The 15,019-nt window shown below is 43.4% G+C and overlaps 1 protein-coding gene across 3 annotated transcripts in view; it reads right to left on the reverse strand.

The window, feature by feature from the left end:
* LOC130361626 (glutathione hydrolase-like YwrD proenzyme) overlaps nucleotides 1–15,019 on the reverse strand; it is a 115,806-nt gene that overhangs the window by 15,986 nt on the left and 84,801 nt on the right. For all 3 annotated transcript variants that reach the window (XM_056564859.1, XM_056564858.1, XM_056564857.1), the window contains exons 9-10: nucleotides 12,670–12,832; nucleotides 552–722 (exon numbers count right to left, since the gene is read on the reverse strand). In XM_056564859.1, coding sequence (XP_056420834.1) covers nucleotides 552–722; nucleotides 12,670–12,832 — 334 coding nt within the window. The remainder of the gene's footprint in view (nucleotides 1–551; nucleotides 723–12,669; nucleotides 12,833–15,019) is intronic.

The following is a 15,019-nucleotide window of genomic DNA, read 5'->3' on the forward strand; positions in this document are numbered from 1 at the left end:
TCAAATATGTGCGCTCAACACTAATGGCAAGTAGCACAATTTCTGCATATTATGGGGGTGATTTATCAAAACCTGTGGAGAGGCAAAGTTGACCAGTTGCCCATAGCAACCAATCAGATCGCTTTTTTCATTCTTATCAAGGCCTATGAAAAATGAAAGAAGTAATCTGATTGGTTGCTAAGGGCAACTAGTCAATTTTTCCTCTAGACAGGTTTTTATAAATCTCCCACTATATCCTTTCAATATAACATTTTTTTTTTTTACCAGAATTCTGCTCTGCAGGCTTCATCACATATATCTCTATTGCACATCCTCAGAAGCAGTGGCAGCATGGAGGATATAAAAGAGCAGTACTGAGCACTGTAAATTACAAATCCAGCACTGTGGTGAGATTGGGGGAGCTTTCAGGCAGTTCTGCGTTTGGTTCTCTCTCTCATTCTGCAGCTCCTTTCCCCTTCATTCTCAATAGACTACTATAACCCATTAAACCTAATTCAGTGTGTTTAAAGGTTAGTGAGTAAATCTGATCAAATTCAAGTAACCATATTTACCTGCACATGTCCTTGCGGCTGCATGAAGCCCCCCATAACACCAAAGCTGCACAGCAAGTCTTCAGTGGCGGCATTAGTGGCTATGGCTGGAATAATCGTGTGAAAAGGACGCTTCCCGGGCCCCAAACAATTGGGGTGTCCATTAGAAAGTGAAAAATTGTTCCCTCGGTTCTGAGATATTAAAAATAAATGTAATTCATATTTGAAATAAAAAGTATACAATCATTTTTATATTTTTTATGCTATAATTTCCATTGCTGTAACTGCAATAAACTATTAAATGTAAAACTACATTAGGAGCAAGGCCAGGATAATAACATTAGAGAATTCCGGGCCCTTACCCTGGATCACCAGGGCAAGTGAGAGCCATATAAGTTGTGCATGTAGTTGAAGGCTGTGACAGAGAAAGGAATCACTGGGTCCTTGCCACCTCACTTCCTCAGGTAAGCCACAGGCTTGCAGCCTACAAGAGGCCATGAGTGGCGCAGGATTTCTGTGTCCAGCCCTGGGTGGAAACCTTCACTAGCAAAGAGCAGAGAAAGGAGTTTGTTTTATTTATTTATTCATTCTAAATCCATAGGCATCAACATGGAGCTTGTCCTCCCCTTTGCATTTATAAAAGCTTCCATTCTTCTGGAAAGACTTTCTACAAGATTTTGTAGCGTGTCTGTGGGAATTTTTGCCTATTCATCCAAGAAGTGTTCATCCCAAAAGTATTGGATGGATTCAAGGGCAGGGCTTTGGCCAATCAAGTCCTTCAGCACTAAACTTACCCAATCGTGCCTTTATTGACCTCGCTTTGTGCACTAAGGTACAGTCATGCTGGAACAGAAAAGGTTTGAACCCAAACTATTCGCACACAGTAAGAAAAAAGTGTACGATTGTCCAAAATGTCTTGGTTTGCTTTAAGCATGCCAAGACATTAAGATTTCCCTAAACTTGGGGTTTTAGGCCAACTATTGAAAAACAACAATAGCATTTTGGTGAAGATAAGAAAAGAAGACTCAGCAACTCCCCAACGCTGCGACAACAACTTCTCTTTATTCCAGGAGGCAGGTCATGACACACATTATGGCATGGGAGGGCAGGAGTAGAGGCAGGGGGTTCTTGTGGAATGGCACCCCCTGCCTCTACTCCTGCCCTCCCATGCCATAATGTGTGTCATGACCTGCCTCTTGGAATAAAGAGAAGTTGTTGCAGCGTTGGTGAGTTGCCGAGTGTTTCCTTTCTTATCTTCACCTTGTATGGTCTGCTTTCACTCAGAGCACCGCTTGGCTGCAATCCAGAGTTCCGGACTGCATGATTTCCTAGCTCAGTACATTTGTTACATTGGGGTTCAGTAGTGCCGGTCTTACTTGGACTCTCTCATATATAGCAACAATAGCATTGTCCCCCCCTCTATAAATCTTTACAATGGACACAATGTAGTCAGACAGGTAACTATTATTTATTTTATTTATATAGGGCCTACAGATTCTGCAGCGCTTACAATTATGGGGTACAAACAAAGACAAGTATAAGACAGAAAATGACACAATAACTATTCAAACAAGGTGTGGGGATATATTGAGGATATGTTGGGGATATGTTGGAGATATGTTGAGGATATGTATCTGCTGGCATTCGGCAAACCCAGAACCATCCATCAGAGTGTCAGATAGAAAAGTGTGATTTGTGACTCCACTGATCCAAGTTCTACCACTCAATCTGACCTTTGGCATTGGGCTTAGTGATGCAAGGCTTGCATGCAGCTGCTTGGTTGATGCATATTTCCATTTGCATATTCGCAGATACCTAAATATTTATTCAATGTTTTGCTGGCATCCACGATCGCTAGATCACCCTGTGACTTCTTTCTGTGGGGCTCATTTTATCTTAAATTAGGCTCCTTTCACGCTGAGGTTTGTGCCCAACAGTGTACCGGCCATAAGAAGATAGCGGGAGAAAAATTTGTGCGTGCAACATCTTTTTCTCTTGCTATCTTCCGGCGGAATAACAGGAGTTATAACGGACATTAGAGGAATCCCATTCTAATGAATAGGATCCTCTTTGCCCGTTATGACTCCTGTCAGGCTCCGTTACAATTATGGACGTTAATGGCACCAAAAGTGGAAAAAAAAAGAGCCCTTAACGTCCTTGTAACAGAGCCTCACGCACAGTGTGAAAGAAGCCTTACACATAGGTCGAGAGGGAGACGAGTTGGGCAAACTGACCATACCATCATGATGCAGTGCTTGTTTACTAGCAGCAGTAGTCATATGTCTGTGTCAAAAGGGACTAAGAAGCACAGACCTGTAGAAACTTCGTACAACATTTTGAACTTTTTTAAATAAAATAAAAAAAGAATTTAATGGTCTGATTACCCCTTTAATAAAATGAATATAAAAAGTTTCAGTATGAACAAGAGAGTCACATGAGTATATGGGTATGTTATTTCAGGGAGTGTTCAGTGACATCACAAGATAGAGGAGCTGAATGTTATCAGGCCCTCCTTTAGTTCCAGTTTATGCTTATTTAAAATGCTTATGTAATTTATGTCAATATTCCTACAGGACTTTCTTAGAAAATTAGAGGTCAGCAAAGAAAGGTCTCAACTAATTCACATGTCAGGTTCTCATGGAGAAATTTACTGTAAATACATACAGTAAAACAGACATTATTTCCAGTAAAATTAGTCCATGGCTTTAGAATACTTATTTTAGAAATGTAAAAATTCATTCCGGACCATTTGTTCTTTTTCCTATTGACTAAAAATGTATTTTCTGAAGGCACTAGTATTTACATGGTGATCCCTTAGTGTCACAGCCAACTGTTCGGAAGAATGCAGTAGATTTGACACTGCAGATATGATGAAAATTCTCCACAAACAATCTGCACAAAATGACAGTACAGTTAAAGGGGTTGTCCAGCGAAAGAAACAGCCTGTGTATGGTGTCAAAAAGTATAATAAAGCAATATACTTATATAATGGGGGAGATTTACCAAAATTTGTCCAGAGGAAAAGTTGCTGAGTTGCCCATAGCAACCAATCAGATCATTCTTTCATTTTTCAGAGCTTTTTCAAAAATGAAAGAAGCAATCTGATTGGTTGCATTGGGCAAATCAGCAACTTCTACTCTGGATAGGTTTTGATGAATATGCCCCAATGTTATTAACCATACTGCTTATATCTCTCCATATCAGCTTTATTATTTCCTTTGTACGTAACACAGAGCCCCCTCCTGTTTGCTCAGGACAAGGTCATTGGTGTGAAGAGGGTGCACTCGTATTACTGCTCATTAGACTTTAAGACAGAAGAAAGCTTTTCTCAGTCATAGTAGTTTCAGTCAGAACAGGCTCACTGTTGCCTTATCTGATAAAGGCTTTCTGCTTCCTTACAGTCTAGTAAGTAGAAATATAAACTCCCCTTTTCACATCAATGGTCTTGTCCTAAGCAAACATGAGGGGATGGGTGGAGCTTTCAGAGAGTGTGACGGAATGTCACAGCTACAAGCCTGACAGCTCAGTTGATAATGGAAGATCTGTGCAGTATGGGAAGTATGTCTAATAAAACTTACAAAAATATAGGGCATGGGTTACATTATAAACACTGCCCACGTATCTGATATACCTGTACCCCTGCATGTGTAGAGTGTGGACAAACTATTGGTATCTCGATACGGTTTCCACCGCTATACGCAGTAACTTTATGATTTCATAAAACCTCCTGAGAAGTTTTCTGTCTAACTGCTCAATGATGAAGTCACGTCCCGGGAGCTGTGCATGATGGGAGAATATCCCCATAGGAGCTGGACAGCTCCCGGGACGTGAGTCATCAGAAAGTAGTTAGACAGAAAACAGCAACTAAACTTCAGAAGCTAATAACTATTGGAAGGATTAAGATTTTTTAATAGAAGTAATTTACAAATCTGTTTGACTTTCTGGAGCCAGATGATATAAAAAAGTTTTTGCCTGGAATACCCCTTTAATATCAGGGACAGGATTTTTCTTGTAATTTTTTTTTTTTTTTGGGTGGTATAATATACAATTTATTCCACACCACCTCTGTGTATTGCCCTGGAAAGAATACATCAGCTTCAGAAAGTGAGTGAATTTTGGCATATATATCTTTGTTGTATGCTAATATTTGACTGAATACATGCATCTGAGATGCTGATCTAATAGTGTCCCATTTGCACATGTATGTGTTTATGTTATCCCACCTATAATTTGAGTATCATATACCTCTCATATGTTGTGTTGTTAATTAGAGTGTTATGATAGTGAATCTTTTAAAGGGGTACTCCGGTGAAAACCTTTTTTCTTTTAAATCAACTGGTGGCAGAAAGTTAAACATATTTGTAAATTACTTCTATTAAAAAAATCTTAATCCTTCCAGTACTTATTAGCTGCTGAATGCTACAGAGGAAATTCCTTTCTTTTTGGAACACTGATTCACGAGCACAGTGCTCTCTGCTGACATTTCTGTCCATTTTAGCAACCATGCATAGCAAATGAATGCTAAGGGCAGCATGGTGGCTCAGTGGTAAGCACTGCTGCCTTGCAGTGCTGGGGACTTGGGTTCAAATCCCACTAAGGACAACAATAAATAAAGCGTTATTATTATTATAGTAACGTCAGCAGAGAGAACTGTGCTCGTGATGTCATCAGAGAGCATTCCAAAAAGAAAATAATTTCCTCTGTAGTATTCAGCAGCTAATAAGTACAGGAAGGATTAAGATTTTTTAATAGAAGTCATTTACAAATATGTTTAACTTTCTGCCACCAGTTGATTTAAAAGAAAAAAGGTTTTCACCGGAGTACCCCTTTAATGATATTTAATAAACATTATATTTTATAAGGGTCCATAATATGTATTTAGTAAACTTGCAGTATGGTTAATACCATTATATTAGTGAGTTGTTTTATTATACTTTTTGACACCATAGATTTCTTTTTCTAGACAACCCCTTTAACGTTAATGGGCTTTACATCAAAAATAGGCAGCAAGGTGGATAACTCACTGCAGAATATGTAGGTTATATAAATAAATACATTTAAAAAAAAGAACTAACATGATGCAGAAAAATAGGCACAGGTTATTTTGTGGATTGTTGCAGAATGGCTGCAGATTTATGCCTTAAGGCTTTAAAAACCTGGATTTTGCCATGTCTGAACATATCCTAACATTAATCCATGAATCTTAATATGCACTATAGCACTGTAGAATAGACAGGGTGTTGTCTATAAATTATGCTAGCTGATGGGTTACTGGGAAGCCACAGTGAAATACAATTCCCCCAGTTTACCTATTTTGTTGCTCTTGCTCATAAAAGGGAGATATTGCTATAGTAAAAGTACCGTATATACCCGAGTTTAAGACAACCCGAATATAAGCTAAGGCCCCTAATTTCACTCCAAAAACCTAGGAAAATTTATTGACTCGAGTATAATCCTAGGGTGGGAAATACATCATCCCCCCTGTCATCATCCATCATCCCCCTCCCTTACCTGTCATCATCCCCCCTGTCATCAATTAGACCCCCCGTCATCATCCCCCCTGTCATCTTCCCCCCCGTCATCATCCCCCTGTCATCAATTAGACCCCACCCCCCTGATCATCATCCAGATCCCCCTGTTATCACCACCCCGTCATCATCACCCTCTGTCAACCCCCCCTGTCATAATGCAGACTCCCCTTTTGTTGTCTACTCACCTCTTCAGTTGTTGCTCTCTTGGTCCTTTCTTGTTGCCTAGTAGCTGCAGGGACCATCCGCATACCACATTGATGCTGTCACGCAGGGACGTCCATGCGCAGCAGACATCCGTGCGCAGGGACGCCCCAGACGTCCCTGCGCGCCGTCAATGCTGCGTCAAAAGTCCGGGGGCCTCCCGGTGAAGATGGATGTCCCAGACTGGCTCACCCTCCCCACCAGACGGTCCCTGCAGCATAGATGGGCAAAGATGGATGGCCCGGACCACCCACCCCCCAGAGTTATGCTTGAAGTTTTTTTTTTTTTTTTTTAATGTTCACTCAAGTATAAGCCAAAGGGGGCGTTTTCAGCATGAAAAATCGTGCTGAAAAACTCGGCTTATACTCTAGTATATACGGAATATTAGAAAATTGCTGCAGATAAAGTTCCTGGATATAGAGCCATAATTTTCAGTACGTGAGTACATTTACAGTACATAATGTCATATGGTAACCACCTTTATTTAATGAAAACATCACAAAGTCTGCCTGACTATTATTCAGTGCTGAATGTACTGTACACTTATGTAATGTTATTATTACATTTTCTTTAATTTACATCACAGTCTTATTATCACGTTTCCATAACAAAAATATTTTGTCTAAATAGAGCATACAGCCCTTAACTTGTATGAACTCATTTGCTCTACGAGTTATTTAGATAATAGATAAACTATGATTTAATTGTCATGATATCTGCTTCAGAATCATATTGCCTGGATACCTGGAAGGACTTTCAGAACTTAGTTCTTTAGGCACAATCTGCCATCAGATTTCTCATGTACTTTGCCAGAATGTCAAATCTCTATTTGTATCTCAACATATTATGGCAAGATCATCTGTCTCAAGAGTTCTTAGCTTGACTGACTCACTTAAAAAAGTTGTCTAGGATGAGGAAAAGCATGGTTACAATGCTAGGCACAACCTATGGACAAGTGTGGCACTGTTAAAAAAAAAAAAAAGTTTTTCTAGATAACCCCTTTTTAAAAGGGGTATGCTAAGACTTTAAAAATTAACTCCTATACTTGGGCATCTCTGGGGCACTCATAGACAGTAAATGGAGCATGTGCCAACATGCTACTGTTACAACGAGCTCTCTTCCTCTGTCCTCCGGCGGGCCCGGAATCCACATCCAGCACCAGCATGCGAATCTCGGCCTATTACTCACCTCCTCCTTCTGTTTCCTAAGTGTTCACACACTGCCGTCGCGCGTGTGTCCCCGCCCCCTAGGATGCGCGCACGTGACGTGACTTAAATAGTGTTTGCACCTGTCCCTTCTCTATAAGTATGTGCAGCTCCCTCTACCTCTTGCCGAATCTTTGTGTGCCCAGTGTACTAGTGAAAGTGTTTAATTGTGTCTAGCCTTACAGTGTTCCTGACCTACCTGCTCCATGACCTGACCCCGCTCCTGTGCCGCCTGCCTACTGACCTATTGCTATGTCCCTGTTCTCACTACTGTGCTGCCAGCCATGAACTTCTGCTATCCTGACTACAAGTTGCCATATTCCTCCTGTATCACATTTTCTCCTCAGCAGCCTGTGTGGATGAGTCGTGTCAGGGGTAGTGACCTGGGTGCCGCCTGCCGCAGCAAGTTCATCCCGCTTTGCGGTGGGCTCTGGTGAAAACCTGCGGCACCTTAGACTCTGCTCTCTGACACGGCCCAAGCCATCATTCACACAGGCTCAGCGGATCTACTACCTCCTTGCCGCTAACGGTAAGATCCGGCCATGGATACCGCTGGGGTGCCTCTGCCTGATGTTATGTATTTCTCCACAGTCATGGCTCAACAGTCGCAACAGATAGTGCGTCAGGCGCAACCACTCAATCAACTATCTGCCATGATGCAACAGCTTCTAGCCGCCCAGCAGCAACAGCAACAGCAGCCGCAAGCTACTCCTGCGTTTCCTCCTGTGCCTACAGCTCCTTCCGGATCCAAGCTTTGTTACCCTTGCCGTCGAAGTATGAAGGAGAGCCTAAGTTGTGTAGAGGCTTCGTGACTCAATGCTCTATGCATTTGGAGCTCATGGCTGATCAGTTTCCGACGGAGCAAGCTAAAGTGGTACTTATGGTCAGTCTATTGTACGGTAAAGCCCTGGCCTGAGCTACTCCTCTCTGGGATCGTAATGATCCGGTGTCTTCTAACCTGCAGATTTTTCTCTCTGAATTTCACAATGTCTTTGAAGAACCTGCACGGGCCTCCTCGGTCTAGGCGGCACTTCTGAATCTCAGTCAAGGGAACTCCTCAATAGGCGACTACGTGGTTCAATTCCGCACTCTTGCTTCTGAACTGGCTTGGAACGATGAGACCTTGTGTGCTACCTTCAAAAAAGGACTGTCAAAAAAGGACTGTAGAATCAAGGATGCTCTTGCAGCACGAGATCCTCCATCTACCCTGAGTGAGCTTATCCATTTGGCCACTCAAATTGATGTGCGTTTTGCCGAGAAGCAGAAAGAACTTAGTCTGGAAAGAGAACCTGTCTGCATTCGGCGATTTCCTCGTCTGGCAACAGTGTTCGAGTGTCCACCTCTACCCTCTCCTATGTCTCCTGCCAAAGAGGCAATACAGGTGGATTGGTCTTGCCTAACGCTGCAGGAAAGATTCCGTCAACGCAATGGGAATTTGCTTCACACATGTGTTGTGGTATATCTTACTGATCTTCTCATCCAACTTGGAGGATCATCGTTCTTATGTCCGGCAGGTTCTCCAGTGCCTTAGAAATAATCGTCTGTATGCCAAACTTGAGAAGTGCCTATTCAAGAGTTCAAGTCTTCCTTTTCTTGGTTACATTGTCTCTGGTCAAGGTCTTCAGATGGATCCTGGCGAGTTGTCTGCAGTTTTGGAGTGGCCAAGACCTACTGGTCTATGGGCCATTAAGCGTTTCTTGGGGTTTGCTAATTACTATCGTCAGTTCATTCCTAATTTTTCTTCTGTGGTCGCCCCGATTGTAGCTTTCACAAAAAAAACTGTAATCCCAAGAATTCGACTCCTGAGGCCAATGAGGCCTTCTCTCGACTAAAATCTGCCTTCGCCTAAGCACAGTTCTCTCTAGACCTGATCCTGAGAAACCCTTCTATCTAGAGGTAGAGGCATCCTCTGTAGGAACTGGCACCATCCTGACTCAAAAATCCTCCAAGGGCAAGACTGTAACCTGTGGCTTCTTCTCCAATACCTTTTCGCCTGCAGAGAGGAATTATTCAATTGGATACCGGGAACTTCTCGCTATTACGCTGGCATTAGAGGAATGGTAATATCTTTTGGAGGGTTCTCCTACATCTATAGGGATCATAAAAATCTCTTATACCTTCAAACTGCTCAGCGCCTGAATCCCCGGCAGGCTAGATGGTCACTCTTTCTTTCAAGGTTCAATTTCTTCATTCATTTCCGTCATGCGGACAAGAATGTCAGAGCCAACAGCCAGATAGAGAGAGTTAATCAAATCCTGGGAGATTATCTCCGTAATTTTTTTCTCAACTCGGCAGGACAATTGGGTCGACCTTTTACCTTGGAAAGAATTTTCTTATAATCACAAGGATTCTAGGTCTACGAGGACTTCACCATTCTTTGTTGTCTATGGTCATCATCTTCGTCCTCCTCTGCCTCGTCCAGCTTCTTCTGGAGACCCGTTGTTCTTTGCTTCACGCTTCCTCTCGTATGAAATCTCAAGCAGTTAAGAAGAAGTTGAAGTGAAGGAGATTCTGGCGATGAAGATCATAAGAGGGAGAGGTTATTTTTTGGTACACTGGAAGGGCTTTGTTCCTGAGGAAAGGTCCTGGGAGCCTGAAGAGAATCTCGGGTCGTCACTCACCTCCTCCTCACCTCCTCTTCTGTTTCGCTCCATGTTCTGACACCGCCGGCATGCGTGTCCCCACCTCCTAGGGCGCGCACGCCGGAGATCTGAGATTTAAAGGGCCAGTGCGCCCTTAAATAGTGTTTGCACCTGTCCCTTCTCTATAAGTATGTGCATCTCCCTCTACCTCTTTCCGGATCTATGTGTGCCCAGCGCACTAGTGAAAGTGTTTATTGTGTCTTGCCTTACCGTGTTCCTGACCTACCTGCTCCATGACCTGACCTTGCTCCTGTGAAGCCTGCCTACTGACCTCTTGCTACGTTGCTTTTCTCGCTACTGTGCTGCCAGCCTTGACCTTCTGCTATCCTGACTACAAGTTGCAATATTCCTCCTGTACCATGTTTTATCCTCAGCAGCCTGTGTGGATGAGTCGTGTCAGGGGTAGTGACCTGGGTGCCGCCTGCTGCAGCAAGTCCATCCCGCTTTGCGGCGGGCTCTGGTGAAAACCAGCGGCACCTTAGACTCCGCTCCGTGACACTGCCCAAGCCATCATTCACACAAGCTAAGCAGATCTACTACCTCCTTGCCGCTAACAGCCACTATGTGCATAGGAAGAGATGGGACCCTGTTCCAAAGATTGCAAGGGGGTCCCAGAGGCCTGAGTTCCTGCGATCAGACACTTATCACCTATCCCTCAGATAAGAGATATGTTTTAAAGTAGTGGAGTACCCCTTTAAGGCCTGCTTCTTACTTGGATGTTTTTTATGTTTAAAATATGACATAAAAGGGAGGAATACAACATATGCAAATATCCCATTGTTGAGAAGACTGGTCTGATTTTTGAGGATGACTCTTAATAGGGCAGAATCATTATTGAGTTTTGAAAACTTTTTTTGTGAGAATGAGAAAGTAAGGGCAAGGACTTATATAGTATATAATTGGGAAACAATTTTGTTGTTTTTCTTGTTTACTAGTCAGTGCTCAATTTAGGGTCATATTACAGGGAAAGTTATATATCTTTCAGAAAGAAAAAAGACTTTAGATATAGAAGCTTTTTTTTCCAGAAGCAAACAGATAAAGGAATATATATATATATATATATATATATATATATATATATATATATACACACACACACACACATATACTAGCTGAGTACCCGGCGTTGCCCGTTTTTCCCTTCCTAATTCTTGTTGGGGAGGAAAATCAACAAAGGAGGAAGCTTTTGACTTAAAATAGAATTTAGCTGAAAATAGAAGGGGAAGTGGCTTTGTGGGACTGGGTGTGATTTCCAAGCCAGACCAATGCGCATAAACGGTAGATGATAAAAGGGGTGGGGCTTAAACAGTGGGCGTGCCTTTGTGAGATGGGGTGTGGCTTTCAAGCCTGATTGACACATTTACCAGGAGATTTACCAGGAGATGCAGAGCGGAGCTTGTGGAGTAAGGTACTTTTATGTCCCATATACTTGCATGGGATTTGAAACAAAAACCCATCTTTTATATAAGGGTGTAGGTAAGGGTTCATTTAACTATCATATATTTTTATTTAACATATAAGTAATAAGTGTACCAAGTATTATCAAAATATCTCCAGCTGTTTGGAAGTTATGCAGTAACATATATTTTCCATAGACTTGTATGGGACTTTAAACAAATACCCCAACCCTGGCAAATGGGGGTGAGTAAGGGTTAAATTACCTATCCTATGTATGTTGTTGATATACATAGTTGGCGATACTGAAAATATTTTTGAATCGATCCTTTCAGGCATGTTGAATTTGTATCTCCTGATGCCCGGAACAGCATGTCCCGGGCGTCAGGAGATACAAATTCCACATTTGTGGAGCCGGGCAGGCCGGATCTGAGGCAGCGACGCTCTGGGTGTATGGAGCGGGCTCCGACTCGTGCCTGCTCTGTATTCTGCGGCCCCCGGCTGATTTCAGTAGCCGGGGGCCGCTGATGCATCACCGCTGCTAATATTCAGCATGCGGTGCTCTGCAGTATGTATGGAGCGGGCTCCGGACTCGTGCCTGCTCCATAGTCTGCAGTCCCCGGCTGTTCTCAGTAGCCGGGGGCCGCCGCTAATAGCCAGCATGCGGCGCGGCTGGCTATTAACCCTTTAGATCCTTTGACAGCGACATCTAAAGGGATCTGTGAATGCTCCCTGGTGGGCTAGTGGGGTGGATCGCCCCCCCCCCCCGAAGCGTGATCGCGGGCGGGCGATCCACTGTGCAGGTAGCCGGAGGACTTACCTCTGCTTCCTGCTGTCCCGGCTCTGTCAATGACAGAGCCTGGCTGGACCAGGCTCTATCAATGGATCGCAGATCAATGGAGTTCAATAGAACTCTATTCATCTGTCTGAGGAATCTAATGATTCCTCCTAAAAGTCTAATAAAGTGTATAAAAAATAAATAAAGTTTTAATAAAAGTGTAAAAGACAGAATCGGGATATATCGCGATGTATTGTCACCTAGACGGTATCTCGATATATCGGGATATCGAATCACCACACTGGTATCGCAATTGAATCGTATCGCCAATTCTTGGCGATTCACACCCCTAATATATATGCACACATTATATATTTATTAACTAACCTGCAAAGTGAAGCCACAACCTTCTGGTACAAGTCCTGTGCCAAAATCCATGTAATTGCTATTAATAAATGAACAGGCGTTGCCATGTCTGTCCACCACAGTGAAGTAAACCGTGTCACTTCCCATGTCAAAAGGATTTCCATGTTTATTATCTCCTGAGGCTCTAAATGAAAGAGAGGTATACAATATAAAAACACAAATTTTAATATGGAAGGTTTCATCACAATATGATGATGAGGATGACATATCAAATGAACATCACCTTAATGTTTGATTGGGGAGAAGAGGAATCCATTTGTGAGAATTACTGTGTATAGAATGACATGAATAACCAAGTAAAATAGGCTACTTCCAAACCCAATAGCTGAATGATCAAAGATGAATAAGGAGAGGCCAACTGTATATCTTTGCCATTAAAGGGGACCACCAAATGATAGGGGATTAGATTTCCAGGGCTTAAGTCTGTGGGAACTGAGTTGCTGCACTTTTTCCAGAGCAGAAACACCGTTCTCATTAGTAGAATTCCTGCAGGACAAGCCCTTGAGTGAAATATTGGGTAAGTTCCAACACTTTTTTCCCAGGACTTGACCCTGAAGATATCTGACCATGGGGGTCCAGCCACTGGGACCCCTCGCGATCACTGTGCACGCACTGGGTATGGGCGGCTGTGGTTGTGATGTCACGTCACTCCCTCATTCATGTCTATGGGAGGGGGCGTAATGGCTATGCCTGCACAGTGATCGCAGAGGGTCCCAGAGGCTGGACCCCCACGATCAAACATCTTAACCCCTATCCTTTGGATAGGGTATAAGATGTCTAGGTGTGGATAACTAGTCCCACTTTAGATAATAACTACATAACCCAAGGGACACATAGGATACTGCTATCTCCTCTCGACTAACCCTATAGGATGCTAGGAGAGAATAAGAATGTATTTTGCTTCATATCTTTTTGGATTTCACACCAAGTGGTGAAATATGTAAATTTAAAAGGAGCAGGTTTTTGCCTAACTTTATAGTCCAGCTTGTCCTAAACCACATCCATTGACTGGTTTTAGATTTCCCATATGTGGTATATAGCAACAGAGAGAAAACCCCTCATTGAGAACCTATGTTTCCTTCACCATGGGACATCTGAACTTCATCCAGTGCTGTCCTTGGCCCTGATAGTAGAAGCTGGTTTGGTAACAGGATTTTTTGGAAAATCAGATACAACATCTATGCTGGAAATCACATGAAGTGAAATATCTACAATGTCCCTCATTCAAAAGCCAGCTCACTCCTAGATTGCGTACCGCTGCCACAGATTATGGGGCAGCGGGAAACGAACCTTCAACGAGAACACCCCCTTCTCCATGCACTTGTCCACCTCCCGTGTACTGCTCCATGTTTGAATCTTCTATTATGCAATTAAAGAAGAAGTTTTTCTACAATTTTACATATGCTGAGTGTCCGCTTTCCTTCTTATGCTGAAACAGATGTTGATGACATGTATCTATTAGCGCTGAGCACCCAGTAGTAATCACGATAATGTCGACTGCATCAAGTTCGATTCTACATATGTTGAGTGCTCCGCTTTCCATATTATGTTAAAAAAAATGTTAACACACTTTTCCTCATAGCCTCTGGTATAAGGGCAATCGGTCTGCGCCCGGTCTCACCTGAAAGTCTGCTTCCCCGGAGCTGGCTGTATGCCACTGTCACTTTTCCTGACTACAGCTTCAGGGAAAGCAGTGTCATAGGCTGCAGACAGGGCGCCATGATACTGAAGCATATGAGGGAATAAGGAAGGGGAGTTAACATTTTTATTGTTTTCCCAAACAGGCTGCTGATAGTACAGTGACCCCTCGACCTACGATGGCCCCGACATACGATAATTTCAACATGCGATGGCCTCTCAGAGGCCATCGCATGTTGAAGGCAGCATCAATATACAATGCTTTTGCATGTCGGGGCCATCACATAAACGGCTATCCGGCAGCACAGACTGCTTCAGCTGCTGCCAGATAACCGTTTACAGTGCCCCGTGAGCTCCGGTGATGTCTCTCACCTATCATCGGGGCTCCGGCGCGTCCTCTTCGGGATCCCCTGCATGGTCGGCGCTCTCCATCGATGTTGCTGCGCACGTCATCCCGTCATCCAATAGGAGCGGCGTGCGTAGCGACGTGATGGCGGTGACGGAGAGCGCGGATGCCGGGGAAGCAGAGGCCTTGCCAGAGCGTCGGGGATACCTCGGGGACGCGGCGACAGCGATGGACGGAGACATCCCGTGCAGCGGTGACGAGCGGTGACGGTCCAGAGCGGCGGGGACAGGTGAGTACAACTTCCTCTAACAGTGGTCTTCAACCTGC

This window comes from Hyla sarda, chromosome 3, assembly GCF_029499605.1.
Source record: "Hyla sarda isolate aHylSar1 chromosome 3, aHylSar1.hap1, whole genome shotgun sequence".
Taxonomy (NCBI): domain Eukaryota; kingdom Metazoa; phylum Chordata; class Amphibia; order Anura; family Hylidae; genus Hyla; species Hyla sarda.